The following is a 24,637-nucleotide window of genomic DNA, read 5'->3' as shown; positions in this document are numbered from 1 at the left end:
AATGCAACTGTGTATTTTATAATGATTTTTTAAACTTATGATTTAGACATGATTTGCTCTCTCTACTTGAAGTGTAGAAAAGCATTAAAAATCCTCAAAGTGTAAATAATATTTCAGTCATGACACAATCCAAATGTTAGATGTTTATTTCACGCTAGAGCACCCCTTGAAATTTTCCTGGCAGTTACCTTCAGTCAAAGCTATAGGTGTCAACCTTCACTCTGAATCACAGCCTCACTGTTACTTATACTGGAAAACATAAAATAAAGGTCAGAATTTTTTTGAAATTTTAAAATAAAAAGAAGTAAGTCCCTTCCAATTTGCCTGTGCTATTTTTGAGCACATGAGCTCTATTAATTACTCTGGATAAAAAAAAAAACAGTAATTTTGAAAACAAGGGCTCCTCTATTGGGCTAGGAAAGCGATATAACTACATGAAATGAAATTGGACATTACCAGTTCCTCAGAGACCACCTGCAGTGATGCGTACTGAATAAACCCCCAATGCCAAGCTAATTACAGATACAGTCCAAAAAATCGTCAAGACATACCTTGTTTTTCACAGGTTCTGTCTTTGCTGGTGTGACCGAAATAATCCTCACAGGATTTTCATCATTTTCACTGACCCCAGTTTCCGATATATCCGAACTTTGTTCCCTTGTAGCATAATTGAATACAAAAATAAAACCAAAATACACAAAAGTGTTGGCAATTATTAAGGAAAAAATGTTAATAATAATTTAAAAAAATCAATGCAGACAAGCTAAATTAATTAGAAGAGAGTTGAATTTGCCCGAGTCCACACTGACATTTTCTGTCCCAGAACTGGGAAAGGTCTGAAAGGGATTGACTGGTCACTGAGCCAAATCCCTTATCACAGACACAATGTCATATAATTATTTTTGCAAACTGAAGATCAATACTCTAAATGAGGCTGTGTTCTTTTTTCAGTACAGAAAAGCCAATACTGGCAAAGGTAGTGAAGTAAAATAAAGACAAGCAATGCTTAAACTTCCAGTTAAATTATACAAACACACAACAGTTTTTTAAAAAAACAATCAAGATTATCACAGTATATATCACGCACACCAACAGAACAAATTCTGAACTGAGTTATATCTCCCTTCACCCTTATGAAATGTGGAAACCAGAGCTGACTTTCTCTACTTTCTTTAACTGCTTTATCTTAGCCAGTGAATCAATTTTAGAACAGATTAAACAATCTTAAAATTCTGAAGTGTAAACTGCTTCTCCAGATTTATGACAAATCTAAAAACTTTAGATCCACATAAAAAGTAACACTTACTAGAAGACAGACAAAATATTACAATCATACGTTGCATCTTTCCACTGAGATCCTGGTCCTCTTCCGCATGCTCTTTTAAATTGTTCTTAATCTTAAATAGGTCAGAATATTTCATCTATATCAAAAATGTTTCTTGTTACCAATCAGGCTTAATCCTAGTTTATACATCAAAAATGTGAGTTGCAAAATCCATTTAGTATTAATTATGGCTGGTCTCTTCAAGTCACATATCTTCAGATTGAAAAATGTTATAAATAGTAACCATGGAATTTTCAGACAGTACGGTGTCTCTTCTGTTGTATTACATATAATTACAGGCAGGCCACACCTAAACACTATCGTGAATTTTTATCTACTAAGAACTAAAAACAAAAAACACAGATGGAGATTTTACCTGTAGAGAATTATTATATTTTTTAAAAGCGCACAAAACAAAGACATTCTCCAAACACATAAGCATATGAAACCATCTCCTGTTCTAAAACACGGAAGCACACTGGAGAACATGAAGTAAAAAGAATTGATGAAAGGAATTTCAAACTCCTGTACCTTGATCTGTTTCCTGCAGAAGAGCTCAGCTCAGAGTTTACACTGATACTGCTTCCAGTCTCTGATCCTGTAGTTCTAATATATGGTCTCCTTCCAGTTGCAGATAACGGTTTGTTTACTGTACCCAATACACCAGTTGGTTTTGGCTAAAAGAAAATGTTTAATCTTAAAAATGGGAACTTCATATACATATTTAATTTTAAAAATATTTCCTTATTTTAAAAATACTTTTTCTGGATTAACAGTTTCAATCATTATGCCATCAGTTTAGAGCTACAGACCTCATCTTTACTTAAAAAAAACACTGCCTAGCCTACTTTTATTTGTCATCATTTCACAGCACTTCATCAATGGCCTTGCTTTCTTTCACGCTTTGAAGGGATAGCAGGTAGAGAAGTCCCAATGAAACTCAGAATGTTAGATAATAGTAGAGGACTAACGATGGGTCAACATCCTATATTTGCAAAGCAAAGCACCTCCGGGAAAGGTTTTCCAAAATGTAATGCAGAATTAAGTTCACTGCAACAATAGGAAATGTATACAATTTATTATACAGAAAGCCAGTCTAAAGATATTTAACATAATTTATCTATTCTGGGGTTCTCTGATACAGTGACAGTATTTTAGATCTTGCTACAGCTGGTATCTGTTGATTGATTTGGTCAGGCTGGGTAGGCAGGAGGAAATTTTTTATTTTGTCTCTGGAGAGAAGTCAAGGAAGTTTTCGAAATGAAGAATGTGACATGCCAGTTACATTTTACATTTCCTCAGAGTCCAAGCTAATTTATTAAGACATTCTCACAAGAAAAATTAATTCCCATGTGTTGAAGTTATGAGGGAGCAGGCAGGGGAGAAAGACCACAGATGCTGGAAAATATGCGGCCAGCAAAAAAAGTAACAATCTCTGTAGACTCAGCACATGTTCAGTAGCTGCATCACCCTAGTGCTAGTACTGCGCAACATTTACTTAAATATATTCTTTTTATAATGTTTTGTTTGCTGTATTTACTAAGTATTTTTATAAAAAGTAGGAAGCATTTGGTGCATCAAATAGGAGAAAGAAAATGTTTAAGGGAGAAAAGAAAATGCTTCTTCATAACCAGCAGGTTGCAGATTTCTGGTACCTACTGTCACAAGAGACTGAAGACAGAGCATCGGAACGCTCAAAATCCAGACAATTTGTGAACAAGCCCATAAACAGAGAGAAAACCAACAGGCATGGATGCAGAGTCTAGCATCCCATTATAAAAATAATGAATGCTTTCTGAAATTGCAGTAGGCAGAAGAAAACAGCAAGTGTGTGCATTCCATTAGAGCATAGAATAAATGTCAATTTTCCCCAAACACTGAAAATTATTTAAATAATACTAGCTTGGTACAGGACATCCCCCTAACTCTATTTTAACAGAATTCATGAGCAAAGGTTGTCTTAGATCAGCAAGATTTTTTAGTTAAGGCATAGTTTTTCTCTAAATTGCCAAATGCCTTATCAAAAGAGAAACATAGTGAGTTTATACAACCAACTAAACTTGCTTCAAAGTTGCAAAGGCTTCGTTAATTACATTTGAACGTTGCCAAAGGTGAAACAATTACAGCAGTAACTCTGTGGTCTTCTGTCTGCCTGCCTCCTTCCTTCCTCATGTAACGCCAACCCAGTTCACTGTGCAGCATCCAGACCGGTGTCACGGCGAACATGAAGCAAGGAGAGGCAGGATTCTGCTCACTGAGCAAACCTCATCTGTGTGAACTGCTGTGATAGCCGAAACTTTTTGTATAAATGAAACATCAGTGTGAGAAAAAGCAATTTTAAACAATTTGGCTATTTACAGAGGGAGCAATCAACAACTACCACAAAGTTCTGCTCTAACTGAAAATAACACAATAAAAGTTCATGGAACATAGAACATTAAGATTAATACATGTCCATGAAATTTATATTTAAAATATGATTTATACTGTTCTCAGGATTTTTATATTTTAGAGGTCAGACAGCATTCTTTCACCAAGCTCAAGAAAAATAAACTGGTAATTTTGTGAGCTACATTAAAAAGCATTCCCACATAATTTAACCAGAACCTAGGAAATATAATTTTAGAATTCTGAGCAAGAAAGGACAGCTGATTGGGAAAAGGAATGAAAATAGATTCTGGTTTTGATGGTGTTTTCTCTTCCCTGTGAGGGCACTAATGAAGCTATGTCTGAAACATAGTGAGCTGTTCAAAAGGGTGTAGACATATGCAGTTAAATTTAAGACCTTTGATGCTAGTCTTACCACAATTATCTGAATTACCACTTTATGCCACACTTACATGAATAAAGGAAAAACCTGTAATTATGTGAAAAACTGTAGTTAATCTAGAACCTATGCCCTGGTGCACAGGATGGACAGTGCAAAGGTGACAAGCTGAGTGTTCCATACTCACCAGGTAGTATGTGAAAGGCATTACTTATGCCATCAAATGAAAGAATCACAAATAATTGTACACAATATCTTAATACAGTTTTTAAACTACTGCAGTCCAGGTTATTTTTTAAAAATCACAGGTAATATTCAAAAGAATTGTAATTCAAAATACAGTACCTTTCCTGTCAAAAGGATAACCCTTGTCTCTTCTGAAATGTAATTTCTGTCATTGCAGAAATCCTGTATAAAAAATAAAATCAGTTTGTGTTTGATCTCGCAATTTTCCTGTTGCTTTTATGATCGACTTCTCAAATTAGATGCTACTACCAAGTACTACAGAGCTTTCACACCATGCAGCCTACTGACAAATGAATCAATCTAATAAAGATAGGTCAAACTAGTATTTTGGAGATCTGCAGTGAGCATTACTGAATGACAGTATGCCATACCTGAAGTTGGGATTAATATTTTTTCTTCTCAAATGACATGAATCGTTTGAAATTAAGTAAAACTGCCCTGCCTACTTGCATCTTTTTAAATAAGAAATCCAGAAGAGAGGAGAACAGGTGCCATTTTCTTTAAACTAATTTAAAGTTGCTACCTTTGTCAGTCTGACTACAGTTTACATAGACAAAACGATTACTGGCATCTGCCATTTTACAATTAAATAAACAAACTAAACTCTGCTTAAACAGACTCTGGAAAGGCTGTTAATTAACAGTCTAAGACACTGAAAAATGTGAATAGTATTCTTCAGTATAACTAAACCATCAGGTCTGGTCCAGAGAATTAAATTACTTGGTTCTACTTAATCTTTATAGAAGTATGCTTCTTAAAGAACAGTAGTGCCATTGCTGACAGTAGAGCCGTACTCACCAAGACTATTACTAGGCAATATGACAACCAACTTGTACAGCAACCAAAATAGTCAAACAGCCATTGACAGATATAAGCATCTTACAGATAACATGAAAAATGTTCCCATCTTCATTTTGTCTGCTTCACATTATAATTCAGATATACAGTTGGAATATATATATATATATATATATATATATTCAGGTTCACTTTTAAAACACTTTAATGAAATGATCTAGCATTACATAGAATCATAGAATGGTTAGGGTTGGAAGGGACCTTCAAAGGTCATCTAGTCCAACCCCCCTGCAAGGAGCAGGGACATCCCCAACTAGATCAGGTTGCTCAGAGCCCCATCCAGCCTGGCCTTGAACATTTCCAGAGATGGGGCCTCCACCACCTTTCTGGGCAACCTGTTCCAGTGTTCTATAACTCGCATCGTAAAAAATTTTTTTCCTAATATCCAATCTAAATCTACCCCCCACTATTTTAAAACCATTACTCCTTGTCTTATTGCGCCCTACTAAACAGCCTCTCCCCATCTTTCTTGTAGGCCCCCTTGAGGTACTGGAAGACTGCTATCAGGTGTCCCCGGAGCCTCCTCTTCTCTAATTAAACCTCATCTGATTACAAACATTTCTGACACATGTTCATAAGAAAGAGTATAGCATTCAGCCAATGTTAAAAAATTGAACTGCTGAATGTAATATTTATGCATTTTCACACTCATGATTTTATGTTACTGGTACAAACAGGACTCAATTAAAAAAAAAGAAAAAAAAAATCAAAGTATTTCTCCTTATTACTTTAGAAATTAAATTAACAGATTTACCTTTTCAGGTTGTGTAAAAAATTTGGTTGGCAACACAGGGTCCTTTGGTGAATCTGCATTGCACAAAGCACTTTTGCTGTTGATTACACATAGTGCTACATCACATACTGTATACAGTTTCTGAAGAAAAAAAAGAAAAAGTGTGCTTAAGTAATTACTGGTTTTAGAATGTACAGAGAATGCAGTTCATTAGAAACTTTAATCTATGTGTGAAAATCACCACCCATCAAGGACATATTTTGTAATTACATCTTCGCCACACTGTAGGCTCTTCAAACACATACAAAAGTTCCCATTTTTCATGTAATACTATTTAATAAGAACTAGTTTCTCATCTCTGATGGTTTCTCATCTCTGTTAGAAACCTCTTGGTTAACAGTCATATAACACAGTATTTCCTCCCTCAACAGCAGAAGATAGTTATGTCAGGGAACTAGGTAGTAGGAGTTAAAATAAGGCAGGCAGGCAGTAACAGGAATATTCAACAAATTTTGTTAACTTCATTAGGTATTTTGTGCTGGATAAAGTCAGCAAGGTTCTGCAAGAATGAGATACAACATGAAGACAATGCTCACAATTAACACACTCTCTAAAAGACAACAAAAATGTCTGAGCTGGTGCTTTCAGATTTCCTGCAAATCCTGTTCAACAACTGCTTGTGAAACCCTTAGTCCATCAACCCACACTTATCTGAACTGCATTTCTTACTTCATTGGCCTTTGGCTCATCAGGAGACTGAGCATCTCGGGTAAGCTTGATGTTTTCTGCCATCTTCTTCATGAAGGCATGGCTGTTGTTCTCATTCTTTGTCATTAAAACTTCAAGCATGAACCACAGGCACCTAAAAAGCCATAAAGCCACAAGCAATAACATTCCAGCTCCCATATGTAGCAATGTCTTAATTTCTTTTGTCAGCTGCACTAGCTTTTTCTTAAGAAATCACAAGCAGTGAGAAGATATCATAAATGGATAACATCGTCTGAAGGTTTAAAGAGAGTCTAGGCCTTTAACACACAGCATCTTAATCGTATTCTTTGGAATAAATCTGCCAAGTTAGTGTGCCTCTTCATTGTATCTGTAAACACTGCCCAACTATTCAACTTTTTTCTCTTCCTAATATGAACAGAAGCAAGAATTCAGGTGCTACCATCATCTAGATGAAATTTGGTAATCACTACCTTGGGCTATGTCTATGTTCCTATCAAGAGCATACCATGACCACACTCGAAACAGGCTTAAACAAATCATACTGCTGCTATTACCCACACTACGTGGCTTAGTACCGGAACTTGCACAGGAGAGGAGTTCCAAAACTGAACAGGTCACACACATTGTTGCTAATCCTTCATATGGGAGGAAGAGAGATCCTTATAGACATAATGGAATTAGCTTTCCCAGTTTTATGTCTTTAAATCTAGTTTATTTATAGAGAGAACCCATTATATTTTGACTAAAAGTTTGTTTTAAGAGATTTTCAATTACGATATAAAGCCCAACTACTCTGTTCACGTTATCATTTGCTATCAAGCTTCAGAGCTGCATGTGGCTAGAGGGTCAACAACATTCGTAATATGGTAAAATAATACTTAGTTGGGAAAGACACATGGGTGGGTCTGAGAAATGCAAACTTTGCCAGTAGCTAATTTAATTCTGAAGCTCTGGAAGAGATATTACCTTGCAGAAAGAGGCTAATAAAAAACTAGAAAAACAGGGCGACTGAAATCCCTGTCCACAAAAGCCCCAGTCGTCTTAACTGATACAAATTAAAGATTGTAACGCAAGAGATGAAGGAACATTTCTCTCAAAATTCAAAGTAGAAGAGGGTTGTGCTCCATCAGAACTCTTAAATAGCTATCTGGTGTTCAAATTAAATAAGACGTCTCTATTCTGACTTGCATCCAAGAGCTACAAAGGCTATAAGTAAATAAATGTGTTAGATATTTTTACATTCATCTATTCACTATTCTCAAGAACTTAAATGGGATGAATACAGGACTGATAACACACCACACTGACTCAGCTTCTCCAAAACCCTATGTTGTCCAAAGACTACTACTGAGGACAAATTTTACTCTGGTAATTCCAGTTAACACATGTCAACTTCAATAGCTTGGTTTCCTCATTAAGTCAACAAATTACATAAATCATCAACCCTGAACAAGACCTTTCCAGAACAACAGTGGGATTCCATATAGAAAAACATGCACCTGAAAAAACACAGTCACGTAAAGTAAGTTAATTCTCTGCATCCATTTCAGTATTTTTGGAATATGAATTCAGAAGGAAAAGGACACTGTCTCAAGATAAAAAACAAACCCAAACATATCTCTGTAGGACAAGCTTAAAAAACTTCATAAGAATAAGTATCAGTGATTGTGGTTAAGGAACTTGCTAAGCATGTATTTACTTTACATGACTGTATTTAGGCCACATAAAATCAAGACAAACTAGGGAGACAACCACAAAACACACTGCCAGTCTGCTTTTCCAAGTTTGCAAGCATCATTCACTTTAAAGTGAACACTATGACTCCCAGAACTCTTGAAAGAAACACTGTATTACATTATACGAGAAAAATGTTTTGCGTTTATCTCAGGAGACTCTTCAGAGAAGTATTCCTGCCAAAATGCCCATACAGAGTATTTCTTTGTTTGGAGCAGTCCTCTCTGGCTAGTTCAGCCAGCCTGTGACAAACATGAGGGAGGAAATTTGACAACAAAGGAGAGCTATACAAGGGGTGTCCAAAAAAGCTCTGTGCACTAGAAAGCACTTCTCAGAGAAAGCATTAACTCAACAACTGTGAATCAGAACTCGTTCCATGCATTTTGGATACAGTACACGCTGGAGAGTGCTTTCAGACGTTGCCAGGAACAGAGAGTCCTGGGACAAAATGTAGGCTTGATGATTAGGTAGGAAATCTTCACCGACTTCAAGTTCTGACCAGGTGTGAGTCAAGTAACTCAGAAATCAGAACAAATCAAGTATTTAATTTAAAGAAAGAATCAGACTTGGACTCTCACAGGTGAAGGTAGAAAAAAGAATTAAGATGTAAACTGGTCAATTTGCACCAAGAACAAACTGCTTTTCTGACAATGTAGTCTGTAGCTATACATGCCTTTCTAATACCAAAACAACATAAGCTCACAGTTCCACCAAAAATTAATACAAGAAAAAAACCAAAACACTGAAACCAAAGCAGGGGGAGGGGATGCTTTAAGAATTTTTAAAAACTATTAAAATTTAACCGGTTTTTAATATTCATTACAAGACACAAAGGAATACAAAAGTTAGTCTTTCATCCCTTAAGCTTATTTGAGGCATACAAGAAGGTCTCAAACTGGAAACAGTACAGAACAAGCTCCTGTATGATAGGCTTGTATACAACAATCTGTGCTGAATATATTAAGGAGCACTAAGCCTGCACTGCAGATGTACAGTACAAATAATAAGTGAGTAGCAAACTTAGCATGAATGCTAGTAGCTTTGCATAGGAGAGAAAAAAAAAAAAAAAAACCACAAACAAAAAACCAAAACTAGAAGTTTCCAGTGAAGCAAGGCTCTGACCCACCATCAGTGGCATTATGTTTCCAAGTCTTCAAGAAGCTCTGTATTTTATAAGTACCAAAATATTTGAACTGACATTACTTGGCATCTCTTAAGTGTGTTGGGAAATTCTACAGATATTCTTAGGCACAAACACACACTCTAAAATCATTACTTCACTTTAAAAGAAGCCCAGACAACTCACTAATCTAATATACTATGGTGTGACCTACAGGCTACCATTTTGGTTTCCAAAACACACTGCTAAGCAGTTGTTGATGCCTTCTTCCCTTGGTTAAAGTGTTATACATTTCCAAGATCAGTGTTTTGCAAAATTAAACAAAGCGTTCCTCTTCCTAATCATTTTTTTCCAAGCAAAGATAACTTCTCAGCATAACAATTCTAGAATCGTTTGACACTTACTCTTTGACATCACGAAGTTGATCAATATCCTGAGGTTTTGTGAAGTCTGGATCATGTGCCAGTAAGTGAATCATATATGGTACCACATATTCAGGCAGCAAGGATAGCAATTTTTCTACAGTAACAATAAAACAAAACAAAACAAAAAACCAAAAACAAACCAAACAAAAACCCAAAACATAAATAATCTCTGTATCACACACACAGATGCATCGTAAGAAACATTTTTTCAAAGCATTCATGTTCAAATTTGGAAAGTAAAATTCCAATTTGCATTTTCTCCTACAAAGTTTAATTTTATTGAATCACTAAAAATAAATGAATGAGTTTTACTATTATAAAACTATTTGATCATACTTCAGGAAGACAGTCATAAAGCCTAAAATATCTTTTTTGAGCAAAACTACCACCACAATAAAAGCATTGTATTTTACACGTATAATTCTCAGCAACGTACAGAGAAGTATTTTACTGTTTATGCTAATACTAAACTAAGTAAATTTAGATTTGAATGTGTCTAATATAAAGATGAAGAAACAAATTAAATGTATCCAGTTTCTTTATAAAAGCAATTTGCTAAAGTTTTCCTGATTACTTCTTCCAGTTTAGTATTTGACTGTTGTGTTATTAACAATTTTGCTGAAATACTAACCGTTAGCCATAGGATTCTGCTTAATATATTCTCTTCGTATACTGATGTTTTTGAGCAAGCATTGTCTGGCATGTGCTCTTCTCTCTTTCACAGGGTCTTTGGCACACAAAGCAAAGATTGCCATATATTCCAAAGGGAGTAGTAATTTCACAAGTGCCTTATGCAGTTTCTGGGCAAATATCTGCCTCACTTGGTAGCACTCATCCTATAGCAACATAAAACATAAGAGTGCAACTATAAAAATCGTGGTCTTAAAAAAAGTGCATTCCAGGTGGAATTATGAGGAGACATCAAGAACTCTCTTGAAAGCTGCAGTGAAGAACAGAAAACACTCAACGTAGCAGCAACAAAAGCTCAGATGTAAGGACTCTGAACTCAATTAATTAAGAGTCACTTCAATTCAAATGCGGTTACTTACATTAATGACAAGTGCACAGAGCTGGAACTGTTCTGGGGTAATTATTTCATGGTAACAGGGTTCCTGCGCAAGCTTCATTATTGCACTACCAGCAGCTAATCGCAGTCGAGACATATCTGATTTACTAAACAAACATGAAAGAAAAAAAAAAAAAACAAAACACAAAACCACAACTCTCCACAGTTATCCTTAAATTACTTGCATGTCATGATTTCCTGGTTTTACTAGATCAATGAGCAATTAAGGTTTTTCTCTGTCAGATCAGACCACAGTTCTGTCGCTTTGGATCAAGCTAAATCAACCCAACCAAATTAGTGAAAATAAAGTACTCTACTTTCCCCACCAAAAACTTAATTCCAGTAAAACAGTGAAATGAGAAGAGTAAAATTTCTTGGTTTCATATCACTGTCTAAATGAAAGCAACACTTTTTCTACAGATGTCTTTCCTTCTCTCACCCTCAGAAAGAAGATGAGGTGCAAAGTTACCTCACTGTTGGAATGAAGAAGCTCCACCTAAGTTCATTCAAGTCCTAAGTATCTTAAATCTCATCACTTGGTTGTTTTCAAAGATAACCCTGCACCTTTTTTTACTCTCTAGAATGTCCTTTGCTATCAAGATATCTACAGAGTTCTGAGTTAGATTAGGAGTAAATTACAAGAAGGAGTATCAACCATATTTTTATGCTTGCCATTCCACTCCTAAAATTAAATTTCCAATCAGATATCTTTTCTATCATCCCATTATCCAACATTGTGCTCACCTTAAAATTGTAAGAAAGCTCCAAAAGAACTAATATTCTTTGAAATTCTACAACAAAATTGATAGAAGCCTGAAAGGAGCAAAATCTGACCTGATTCGCTTCTGTTCTGTCAAGTCTCCTTCACTGACGAGCATAGCTGATAACAACCGGAGTGTGGAATTTGCAGATTTTGACTGGTTGTTTTTCATACCCAACAGCCAGCGCACCAAAAGTTTAATTGCTTGCACCTATCAAACACGAACAAATAAAGAAAGACCTTACTTCCTGAAGCTGATAAGGCACTAAGACCTACTGCTGTCAATTTCCATTGCTGAAATTTCCATGGACTCCTATTTATTAGAGTTGAGATATTTTTAAAGGAACAGTATGAAGCAGTAAATATTTACAGAGTGAAGAAGGAAGTAGTAGTCTTTGTGACATCAGGACATTTCAACTACTGTTCAATGTCTTCTCAAAAGTGCATCTAGAATATGCAGGATACTTGCTACATGATTAAAAATAAGAGCAACTAGATAAACATTTCTAGAAACTGCCATCATTAGATTCACAGTAAGTAGCCTATAAAGATGAATGAATAAAATCAATGAAGGACTAAATTTATTTCAAATCTGTTTACAGTCACTAAAGTCAAATTACCTTTCTTGTAAAGAAAACAAAGACTTTTGAATCTCTTCATTTTCTCAACATGCAGCATAATTAATATCGGTAAGTGAAGACACCGCAATGCACGGTTTCTACCAGTTCTATAACTGTGTGCATAATACACAGAAACTCTAGACCAATGCACATTCTAAGGAGACTAATACAAAAGTACTCAAAGGCATTTATTCTAACATTCTCCATCGCACAACTTAGAAATATTTTTTAATCTCAAATATACACATTATTACTGACAGCAGATCATTCACCTTTGCTAGTACTTCTGGAGAAACTTCTTCGTCTGGAGACCACAATTTTCCATTTTTCTCACCTGTTGACTACAGACATTCATGTAAGTTTAAGAACTAGTTCAACCCATGCAGAAAATGTAGAGGTAAAAATGGAAAAAGAAGTCACAGACTAAGCTTTCCTTCACACCAAGATCTTTTATAATGCAGTATCACTGTACTAGCCATTTATAGAATGTTCCTTTATTGACTCATGTAACAAAAAAAAAAAAAAAAAAAACCAAAAAAAAAAAAAAAAAAAAAAAAAGGCTCTGCTCCCCACAGAGTTAAGTAACAGGCAAACAGAACAGCAAGGACAAATCTTACCCTGTCATTCATTAGGAGATCTTTCACAATGAAATTTGCAACAACAGATTTCATTGGAGAAGCAAACTGGTCTGGAGCCAACATGGAAATATGACCCAATGAGACTAATGGAGTTATAAGTTGTTCTGGTACATCAGCATTCAAACTTCTACTAAGAGGCTGAGGAAGGAAAGAAAAAAAGGAAAAAAAAAATCAAAATCCAACTACAGATGAGTAAGCTAGCATGCCTAAAAATAATTTATTTTACTGCAGGACTGCTGACGAGTTTCACAGTTTTTCCGTAAGAATTAATAAAATCAGCAAATCAAAATGGACAAGGAATGTGATTTCCTAATTAACAGAGTAACCAAAAATATCACACGAGATACAGGCAAAATAAATTTCATATTCTCTTCCTGAAACACATTCAAACATGGGAGACGTGGAAAAAAAACTCTGACTCAATTCTATTCAGGAGTTGTGAAAATCTGACTCGTAACTGCAAATGGCAGAAAATAATGGCAAGTAAAAAACCCTTGGAAAGCACTAGGGACATTTCTATCAAGCAATCGGTATTTCCCTTCCAGGTAACGGTCACCAGGATAATTCTGTGCTGCTGTATCACTCAGTACGCTCACATCGTATTCTGGTATTAGCGAGGGAACATGCACTCTCACATAAGTCTAAGCAGAGATCAGACTCTGTAAGCTTAATTCAAAGATTTTCACACTTCTGAATTATGCACAGGTTGAAAGACAGCCAAGATTAAGAACCTAAGATATTTTATGAGTGCAGATTAATAATGTTTTATTTAAGAGAATACAGTGAAAAGTAATAACCTCTCTGCTCCATATCAGGTGACTCTTTGCTTTACACTTGTCTAAGCAAGCAGTAAGTGAGCAGTAAGCTAATGTCTGAACTTACAGTCAAGCAGTTATTCTGCACTAACTTTCTCAGTAAGAAAGTGCTGTATGTGCAAAGACCTTGAAGCATGGTAATTGAATACAGTTTGAAAGCAGAGGATGTTATATCTGATTTAGTATCTCCTAAACATGTCCCCGTGGGATTTAGTATGGATCATTCCAGCAAGTTTAGTTTATTTTCCCCTAAGTTTTCCCGTGTAGACAAAAATCAAACATCAGAATATTACAAAATATCAGCTTTAAGAAACAAACATTAATAATTTGCTATTGTAAAATTAATGACTTATATTGACTGCCATGCACCTGCAGGCTTCCTGATCTCATTAACTGTTATCTGTTAATAAACAGTATGAATTAATGGTAATTACTAGTATCAATTAAGAAGAACAAAAACAAATCTTAAAAACAAAAAAGCAAGACATACCTCAAAGATCTGTGCAAGTTGCACTTCTTTATTTGAAAATATGGCATGTATACAGTGAACAGCTTGTTTTGCCTGATGAGGAGTGCCTCTTTTTGCTTTCTGATGCAAAATCGGAATTAGTGTTCTGTGAACATTAAACAAAATATTTCAAAATGCAATTTACAATCTACAAAAAATAAAGCTCTTCACCTATACAAATCTATCCTCAGAGTGTCATAAACCAAGCACTCCTTCAAAGACAATTCAGGAAAGACCATAATCATGAAGTGAAAAAAGGAGGATGGAATTTCAGTTAGGCTGAAAAAAGCCCACATAGAAAAATCAAACATGAAAGAAAAAAAAATGATAAAAATAAAATTGTTTAGGAAGGCAATTATAAGCTGGGTGGAACCTGATAGGTTCAGCTAGGGTAAACTCCTGGGCTTGCTACTCAAGCTTGGAAGTGACAGCACTAAAGAAATTTTATGAAATAACCGCTGGTGTGTTTATAGGCCTTTACTACTCTGACTTCCGTCTTTAATCACAATGTATACTCAAGTGAACAACTGCTTTGTTCTAAGCTTTTGTATTTGAGTCCCCTAAAATTCATCTGCTGATCAGAGGCCACCTTTGAAAGAGCAGGGCAGAATCCACTCCAGGGTGGAGAAAGATCAGGTCAAGGTTGCTCAGGCTGTTCAGTTCCACTCCTGACAGCGCACTGGAAGGCAGGCCTGTCCTCTGAGAGGTCATCGCCTGAGACGCTAACTTGTGAGGTTTACCATGCAACTCATCCAGCAACTGACACAAGAAAACAAAATAGCCTAGAAAGCCTGACACACAAACACCTAAAAAAATATCCTGCTTTCTTGAAAGGCTCGGTAACAATACAGCATTCAGTGCATGGATTACCCCCAGCCTTTCCTGACACATTCTACATAATCAAAATCAATAACAAGAGGTAGGACAAGAGCTTGCAGGGTTGAAAGAACAAAGTCTCAAACATTTTCCTCAGAAACTGCATAAAATCCCAAACCAAACAAAAGAACACTAGAAAAACGTTAACAGTATCCTAAAGTAGGAGAACATCTCTTCTCAAACCTGCTAAGATTCTGTAAGTTGGATTCATAAGAACCAAAATAGCAAAGAATTCAGTAAAACCTACAGTTAAAATAAGCTTCATTGCCTAACCTACAGTTTTCATAGTGTAAGTATGTGCACATTAAAGGGCCTTTACCAAGTGTCGGTGCATCAGTTACAAACCATACCTCATTGCACTCCAGCTGACATAAATCTGCAAAAGGTGAAACCTGACATGTTTACATGCACCTTTACGTGTTTACATCTACAAGTTTACATGTGGTCCATAGGCTCTCTTTGAGCATGGCCAATGCTTCCATCAGACTCCAGAGTCATACGCAGTCCTTGCCCATGAACTGGTGCAGAAACATATTCATTTTCCATACGAGGAAGAACTTGGGCTACTGCTGGTGAATACTACTTCAAAGGACAGCAGGTAGGCAGCTCACACAAGTGGTTTTTAAAAAAACCCAGGTCATTAAACTATGTTGCTGATTATATCACATCTTTTGTTTGTGATAAAGATTTCTGAATATATGAAATTTGGAACATCTACTTGTTCTCAGACTTCTTTTTCTTTGCATCAGTGTAAATACTAACGTGGTTTTGGCTTTCAGAACATTAACCTGACTTGCTTGCAAACCACACCAAAGGCTAGACCTCCATTTTGACAGTTACATTTTTAAAGTATTTGAGACTGCCCAGACTATATGCCAGCAATATCTGACTAAGGCATGAAGCCAAAAGAAACATCAGTAATACCAGCTCCTTTAACAGATTACGATATGCCCCAGCAATGTACAGTCTTGACTAACCTCCAGTAAAGAACTACAGACAACTGGGACTATACTGGGAACTATACTGACAACAGGGATTGCTGGGCTTTTCCTTCTCTTCACCCCTATGAATGTCTTAAAAGGCATCTTACATGTGAATTTTTCTTTTGCACAAAATCTGATCCAAATCCCTAAGAATCACTGAGGTTACGTCCTCAATTCACTAAGAATTTAAAGCCTACACTGGTATGCATTTTAGCATGGTGATACCCAAGATGCTATTTCAATACATGAGAACTTGAAACCTGTACTTTATAATCTGGATTAGTTAGTTACTAACAGGCTAATTTTAAGGCTTTAGATGTTACCCACAAGGTTTTAGTCTGTGAATACCTCATAGATTATGCAGCTTTAACCAGCACTTAAAGCATGAATTGCATAATAACGCCTTACAGACAGCCAATTATTCTTTGTTAGAAATTCATGCCTGCTTTTTTCCTAACTTGTTTCATAACAAACAGATCTGTTAACCATCAGAGAGTGTATTTTTGTTCCTTACAAAGACAGAAAAATTGTCTGAAGGACAGATATGAGTAGAAATCATGCCAAGGAATAACATCTTCATCGTATTCCTGCTGTCGCTTATTTTGTAACCTGGGAAACACACTGTGTGCTGTTTTTAATGTGTCTATTACAAGATTGTTAAGAAGTATCTAACATCCTCAATAAATACACAAAAATCGTGAGAATGTAGAATTTAAAACTGAAGAGACAGAAAAGTAGTGAAAGAATTTAAAAAATTATGGAAGAGAGGCTGTTCATATTTACAAGACTACAAAGTAATTTTAGGGGCAACATATTGAACCATCTCTCAAGAGGCAGAATTCCAGGTATGAAAAGCAGCATGTAAAGAAATACACTCACGATCTTATCTGTGGCAGGTCTGTTTCTATTTTGTGACCTGTGTTTCTGAAAATCTGTATGGCTGCCTCAGCTACCTTATCATCTTCCATCCTGAGGCACTGCAGCAGAGACTCATACGTCTCTGCAGAGTGGAACGAGGTAGGATGTGTAAAGGACAGAACCTGTAGATGCACATTAAAACAATGAAATATAATACATTCTGTTAAATAGGAGAAACACCAAATAAGAATCTAAGTGTGCAGAGATTCAAGGCAGGACAAAAGGTTATCCCAAAGTTAAACTACATTAAGTATAGGAACATTCAGATAACATAAGGTAGGGAGAACAACGAAAAGTTGCATGTATTTTGTGTGTTCTTTGGTTTTATCTTATCTTGGTTTCTTTGATCAGGGTTGCCTACTTGCATGAGTATCAGTGTGTGAAATAACATTCTCAAAGATACCCATGTCACAGCAACAAAATCTTCAACCTTGGGAGATTTCTTTCCTGAGCTACACTAGCAAAGACATTACTTCCTTGCATATTTCTGTATAACTATTTCTACCACGGCTAGCATTACCAAATTTGGTGTGATATGTCTCCATAAGCTCCACCTCATTCATTCACACTTCTGAGAAGTCTCACTTTAATTATGTAACCTTCTCCTTCATTCTCTCCTATATTTTATATTGCCCTTTGCAACATATTGAAAATAAAGTCTCATTAGTGAGCTACCAAACACAGATGTTTACCAGATATTTCAAATCCTTCTTTCTCCCCCAGTCATTTCTCATCACCACTAAAAACACAAGGTCCCCCCTCTGGTCCCTGTTTTCCTCTACATAACTTGGCTCTTGAGTTTATTGCTTGCTTTCCTGCCAGTATCATACAGGCCCAAAGAACATCTTTCTCCTAATTTCCCCACTTCTCTTCCTCTCACTTTACCTCTGTACCTTCTTCTATATGACTTACCTAAGCAGAAATCAATTTCTGCTTTAATGTGTATATTTCAACTCTTGGCACTCTTTTCAAAACATATTTCTCTCAAAAACCCCACCTCTTTCATTATTCTTTTATCAAGTGAGTACTAATAACCAAGGACTTCTATACATTAAAAAAGTAATTAAATAATAACTACTAACACCACATTAAAATTAATTTGGTAGTTATATCACTTTTGTCCCTTCCATTACAAACTATAGCTGCATGTAGATTACCTTGAGAAGTTCAAGTCCTGCACGAATAGCAGTATCAGGACTTACACCCTCCTCTTCATCATCAGCTGTTCCCTCTATGGATTTATTCATTAGTTTTACTAGTGCACTGAAATAAGAGATACAAAAAGAAAAAAGCAAATGAATGTGACAACGTGACAATGCTGGAGATATCAGTAAGATTACTTGATTTTGACAATAAGTAAAGGCAAGGCAATAGTCCATTGCAGGGGGAGGTATTGTGGTGTTTGTTTATAGTTCTTGTTTGGCTTTGTTTTCTCCTTTAATCAAGCTATTCCATTACTCCTTTTCCTTCTGACTTAGCTTTCTGCAAAATTAATTAGGGGGGGGACCACCAAAAACCCCACCCTGTTGGCAGCACTCAAATCAACACATAGTTACATGAGTTTCAGAATGTAATTAGGTTGCCAGACAAGTCTCAAAAGAAATCTAAACATTCTCTTACACAATCCCACAAAAGCTAATTAATTCAATTGCTCTATGGAAGACTGTGTTGCAGTTAACTATGTGAAAATTATCATCATCGTTTTCACCTTAAGCCCCACAAATAGTTTCACCAGGAACAACTACTATGTTTTAAAAATCATTTGCAGATAGCACTGCAAAGTAGCAGAAGAAAGAAAAAAAAAAAATCAAATTGCATTCTCTAGGCTGCTGGAAATGAAGATATCTACACAAATGTTTAATTTTTTTTAAAAGCACATTTACTGCTAGGACAGACTAATCTAAATCTCAAAAACATACTTTTTTTTTTTTGTCATTTAAGTAATCTTTATAATCATTCATGAGTTAGTATGATCTTTCAAACTCACCTAATGGCTTCTGAGTCAATATGTACAGGGGCAATTCTTTCCAAAAGAAATTTGACCATTTCCAGGAAAGGATTTGTTGGCTGCTTAGGATTTGCAAGTTTCCGGGCTATCTCCCTCTGTAAGAATGGTAGATACAAACAATAATTACACTCATTTTACTCACTCCTTAAGCATGTTGAATAAGCTAAATACAGACATTTCTTTTACCCACCGAGATTGTTTATATAATCAGTGAAATGTATGTTAAGGGGAGCTGTAGTTATCTCCAAATCTTTCTTTATCACATTATATTGAAATCTGACATACTTTACCAAACTATTTAAATTTAAGGTGCATTTAAGTATCTAGTGACGGTTCTTCAGAGTTTCTTAAGGAACTGCCACAGTGAGATCCACAATAGCATCAAGGGAGAGCTAAGTGCAATGTAGACGGAATTTAAGTATCAATGTTGACAAGAGTAATACACAAATCCGTAGGTAACCCTGTTGTATGTGGGAGATTTCATAAGCAGCAATGAAAAAATGGCACTATATGCTACGCTACTGCAGATGTGCAGAAGCACTATACCGCCTTGGCTACAACAGATGTTCAGACCCTATGTACTTGCCTGTGAATGTTTTGAATCAAAAAATGTGGTTTTCCCCTCTGAATGCCCCAAATGTCAAGAACATTAACTTCAGCTGCAAATTCAGCAGAAGGTGGATAAGAAGATAATTTCTTGTTTTGAACAGAAGCCTAAAAATCTCTCAAATAAATTACTTCTTGACTTTCCTCCTCCAAAAGGGCTGGATGCTGCAGATCCTACAAACTAGGAAATTGTTCTGTTATGCTAAAACATCTTCAGGAAGTGGGAAGAAACTATCCTCTTGAAATTGCATCAAAGTGCAAAATTTACTAGTTTAGAAGGAGACATACTCTGTTCCCTTCCCTGGACAATTGCAGAGCAATTAGATAAAACCCAAGAAGCCTACGTTTGTTTGTTGATGCTCTCTATTGTGATTTCTGTCAATGAAAGTGCTTACTTTATTTTGGGACCATCATTAAAAAAAACCCCTGTGATTGCTGGCACAATCTGTAAATCTATGGAAAAGTCCAATTTAATATTAATGTGTCTATTTTCATCAAAGAGGTTAAACAGATGAGAGAGAGAAAGACTGATGTCAAACTAATATTCTGGGAAGAAAAATAAATAACGCCCAGATGGTATAATATTTGGTTTGCTGGTACTCAGAACAAGTTTCATCAGTGTCCGAAGACAGTTTAGGAACCGTATCATAAAAGAGACATTTGAAATTAAAAAAAATTAAAAATTTAACTAGTCTCTTAGTCTTTGTGCTTGATGATTATAATCTCAGGAAGAAATAAAACTAATTTTTTTTTGGGAAGCAGTATGATGATCATAAGTTATATTTTTCATAATCTCTACAGGTTAACCAAAAAGATACCTTACAAAAACTGGAAATCTATACAAATCACATTAAGGTACCAAAAGAGACCATTAACTCTGAATAACTGTTTTAAACAGAAATATTTAAGGCATAAAAGTTTGCTTTCCCATTTCCTTACCACACAGACATCTGCCTGTTTACAAGAACACGTAGGGCTAATTAACAGTTCAAGCTGGGATCGAAGTTTCTCATCATCACCCAGAACCTGATTGAATTTCTTCACAAAGTCTTGTGCTTTTCCAGGATCTGGAAGGTTTTCTGTATGATTAAACACAATTTAATATAAGATTAATTTGCCACTTCAGTATGCCAAGATTCAGAGAAATACAACTTCCAGGAATGGTGTAATAACAGTTTATAGAATTTATCAACACTTACTTGCTATGGTCATCAGCTTTCCAAACATGGCAGCACTGTTTGCTTCTGACTGAGGACAACAGCAAAAACAAACAAACAGATCAGCAATATCTCATTTATAAAATATACCTTTAAGCTGATCTGTTAGTTCTTCTGCAGCACTTCATTCTATTCTGGAATCTTACGGTTCATGTTTTTGTTTTAAGAACAAACACTAGAACAGTATAACAGTATCATTAGCAGCTACTACACACAGAAAAGTGGGAAAAATCTTGCAGTATCAAAGAAAAGCAAAAATGAACGAGTTCACATAACAGATCAAAATCAATTGTTGGAAAAAGACCTCAAAAAACCCCCAAACAAACAATTCCCACAAGCCCATTGCCACACCAAAATCCCAAAGCAATGCCCTTTTATTTAAGGTTTCTGCTAGTTTGAAGATATGCTTGTAAGTAGAATTCCAGTATAAATATTTAAAGATACTTTAAAACTTTCAAACAAACAAACTAGTAATTGCTTCAAGTTACAACTCCACCCTCAAAATATATTATAAAATGAGAAATAAAAACAGTACATCAAAAGCAAACAAAAAAACCTTGGAAATATTTTTAACTTTTTCCAAAGTTACTGATCAGTAATACAAAATAATGGTAAACATAAGGAGGCCATATACCTTTGAGCATTACTGAAAGTAATTTTACTTAATGAGAATGGAACATTGTCTACATACAGAAATCAACAGAATAATAAAGTCACACTGAACAAATAATATAGTATTAAAAAAACCCCCAGTAAATTAGTCTTAACAGGTCCACTGGATAAAGTACTAATATTTTCAAAACCGTACAGTGGGCTGCTTATGCAAGTCTAGCAATTCTCGTACGTGACTCCTTAGCATGTTCTGGCACTTCCACATCTCATTCAGTGCTCTGTAAAAGTGCAAAACCAGAAAAGAAAAGCTTATCAATTTGCTCATGAGAAGAACATGCTGGATGTATTAGTAAACAAGATCAATTGATTATTTATTTGTCTTACAAGTGCAACATCTTCTAGGTACAATGAAAACATACCAAGTAATAAAAATAAATGTTCCAAACAAGCTGGAACTGATTTTCTCTTCCTGCAGAACATAATCTCTCTTATTATTCTACTTGGAACAACTTCATATATGGAAGACAGCTACAGTGTATCTTACAACCGCCCAGATTATCTTGAAAATAACATTTTTTGATGTAAGAAATAGGCCACTATCAACTGTAATTCAGTTACAGACATCTTCATCATAGACCCTAATATAGAGCAAATCTACAAGTCATTACTTGTGCATTTTTAACTCTGCACTGTTTTCACTGAATGAAAACAAATGGATAAAACCAGTCTTCTCAAATGGCAAGGTATCATTTTGTCTAAAGGATACATAGAGTTCGTACACAAAAGGGAATTGTTTTGAAATACTACTTGCAAATAATGCTAAGCATCAATTACTTTTTTTTTTTAAATCATGATAATACAAGTAAGATTACATAGCTGTTAGAAAACCTTGAGAAAGCAAGTACTTGCTGAATACAAACTACACTCACTTGACAGCATTTGGATCCAAGCTAGCATACAAATAGTACAAGCACTTCATTCGCTCTTCTGTTTCCAAATTGTGTGGAACAAGATACTGAGCAAAGATCTTCTCTACCAGTAATCTGCAGGAAGAGAAGAGATAAAAATCACACATTTCCGAAACTGGTGACACCTTTCAGACAAGCTGAAAGAACAAGAAATATTGGAAGTCATTGAAAGCAGATTTTTTCAACAGAGAAGAAAAAAAAAAAGTAATGGTCTTTTCCCTCATCTGTAAAGATCCATTCCACTGTTGATAGAAAGATTAGCAAGAACTGCTTCTTGAGAGCTTTTCCACGTTCCTTCATTTCACTTCTAAGGAGGAAGTAATTGCTTTGTTCGTCACAGTTCAAATTCTCCTTTTTCTTCAGGATCTGAGAATCTCCCTTTGTTCACTTTCATACGTAAGAGAAAGGAATATAGACAGTAAAAAGCCCAAATAAAGGAGAAATAATACAAGAATATAACTCTAGAGGAAGAAAAAGTAAAAATCTGAAGTATTTTCAAGGGAAAGGTTAAGATAAAACTGTAGTATTTAGAAAAAAGCAAAACATTTGAAACTACTCACTATTCTATTATAGAAGCTAAAAACCAGCATTAAAGAGGTGGAGACAAAGGAACACCAAAACACACAGAACAAAAGGAGCAAAAGGTAAACTAAGCAAGAGCAAACCAAACTAGCAAAAACATTCTCCAATTATCTCTTAAAAAAAAAAAAACCAAACACAATAATACATGTTTTACATAAAATACAAAACTTGAACTACAAAATATGACTGTATAGCTCATCTAATTATAGCCCCTCAGATGAAGAAACATTCAGACATTAATTTAATCCACAGCAATGAGAGCTGTGCACAAGGCTCAGGTATACAATCTGATATTTACGGACAAATATTTTGTGTTTGAATCCACAAACTTTTTCACTATGATTCCTAGGAAGTACTGTGGGAGTGCCTTGTACGAAGAGCATAGAAGGCAGCATAGGTCAAATACACCTTATTTCTGCTCAAAGAAAATTGCAAGAGACATGATGGCAAGGCAGGGAAATAAAAGGACAATCATGAATATGGATACAATTATCTCCAGGCACTCCATTAATATTAAAGAAAACTTGATTTTCTCTCTTTAAACACATATTTTACTGTTTATGATTCCAAGAACTAAAGTACTCAGAGAACAGAATCTTCCTATCTCAGGAGACTCATGTCTGCTTAATGTACTAAGAGACTGGAGGCATCAGTTATCATACTAATTTAAGAACACTCCTCTAGCCCATGTCTCTACAGACACATGTTCTAGAAAAGCTGTCAATACAGTGAGACTGTCAATACAGTGAGACTGTACCTTCCCTGGTCCATGTCAGTTAGGGTAAAGATTTACAGGCAGGGAATACCTGTTGGACATGCTTTTCTCCTGCGAGAAAAGTCATTGGCTAGCATATCAAGAGCTGGTAACAGGGCAGCATTTAAGATGCTGTTATTTTACTCCATTCCCTACACATCTGCTGTAAAACAAAGTCAGAGCACGCACGTGATAAGCAGTTCCTATGGTCAGAAGTTCTCAGCCTTGAACAGACATGCACATCAATGGTCAAGTAACATCAAAAACATTATCACGTGACCGAGTTAAGGATGGGTGGAGAAAATTTGTTCTATTTCACGTCTGAAATACTGTTCTATTTCATGCCTGAATACTGTGTCATACTGTGCTATTATCTTTTGAAAGAACTAGTGTTATCGCATGCACACAACTGAAAATACTCCAAGGCTGAGATAGCTGTTACTCTTTACCCTCCTCCCTCATTATGGAAGGAAAACAGGGTAGATTTGGCTAATTTTGACCTATGCTTTTGTGCTTAAAGGATTGGATGGACTCTGTCTTAAAAGATCATGGCATTTCTACAGCTCTTCAGGTGCTAAAAGTACTAACTTCCCAATTCACGCTATGGTAACACCAAAACGCATTTATTCCCCTCTGAGATGGGAAAACCAATCCAATACTGTGACACAGCAAGAACTTCATTTTCAGCGTTAAAAACTAACAGAATTTGGATTAAAATTCATGGTACCAAACTGAACTAAAGGAACACTGAAAATCAAACCACCACACGA

The 24,637-nt window shown here is 35.6% G+C and overlaps 1 protein-coding gene across 2 annotated transcripts in view; it reads right to left on the bottom strand.

Moving 5' to 3' along the window:
- PDS5A (PDS5 cohesin associated factor A) overlaps window positions 1-24,637 on the bottom strand; it is a 78,433-nt gene that overhangs the window by 4,457 nt on the left and 49,339 nt on the right. For both annotated transcript variants that reach the window (XM_086746385.1, XM_086746386.1), the window contains exons 13-31: window positions 22,493-22,606; window positions 21,760-21,841; window positions 20,934-20,982; window positions 20,674-20,813; window positions 19,108-19,223; window positions 18,278-18,383; window positions 17,082-17,242; window positions 14,326-14,449; window positions 13,000-13,158; window positions 12,655-12,723; window positions 11,837-11,973; window positions 10,986-11,109; window positions 10,568-10,772; window positions 9,916-10,030; window positions 6,658-6,790; window positions 5,950-6,069; window positions 4,437-4,499; window positions 1,856-2,001; window positions 552-657 (exon numbers count right to left, since the gene is read on the bottom strand). In XM_086746385.1, the coding sequence (XP_086602511.1) occupies window positions 552-657; window positions 1,856-2,001; window positions 4,437-4,499; window positions 5,950-6,069; window positions 6,658-6,790; window positions 9,916-10,030; window positions 10,568-10,772; window positions 10,986-11,109; window positions 11,837-11,973; window positions 12,655-12,723; window positions 13,000-13,158; window positions 14,326-14,449; window positions 17,082-17,242; window positions 18,278-18,383; window positions 19,108-19,223; window positions 20,674-20,813; window positions 20,934-20,982; window positions 21,760-21,841; window positions 22,493-22,606 (2,269 nt within the window). The remainder of the gene's footprint in view (window positions 1-551; window positions 658-1,855; window positions 2,002-4,436; window positions 4,500-5,949; window positions 6,070-6,657; window positions 6,791-9,915; window positions 10,031-10,567; window positions 10,773-10,985; window positions 11,110-11,836; window positions 11,974-12,654; window positions 12,724-12,999; window positions 13,159-14,325; window positions 14,450-17,081; window positions 17,243-18,277; window positions 18,384-19,107; window positions 19,224-20,673; window positions 20,814-20,933; window positions 20,983-21,759; window positions 21,842-22,492; window positions 22,607-24,637) is intronic.

The sequence above is a fragment of the Chlamydotis macqueenii genome, chromosome 4 (assembly GCF_036417535.1).
Source record: "Chlamydotis macqueenii isolate bChlMac1 chromosome 4, bChlMac1.mat, whole genome shotgun sequence".
In the NCBI taxonomy this organism is placed as follows: domain Eukaryota; kingdom Metazoa; phylum Chordata; class Aves; order Otidiformes; family Otididae; genus Chlamydotis; species Chlamydotis macqueenii.
The sequence above is the reverse complement of the archived record's forward strand: the minus strand, read 5'-3'. Positions and strand labels throughout refer to the sequence as shown.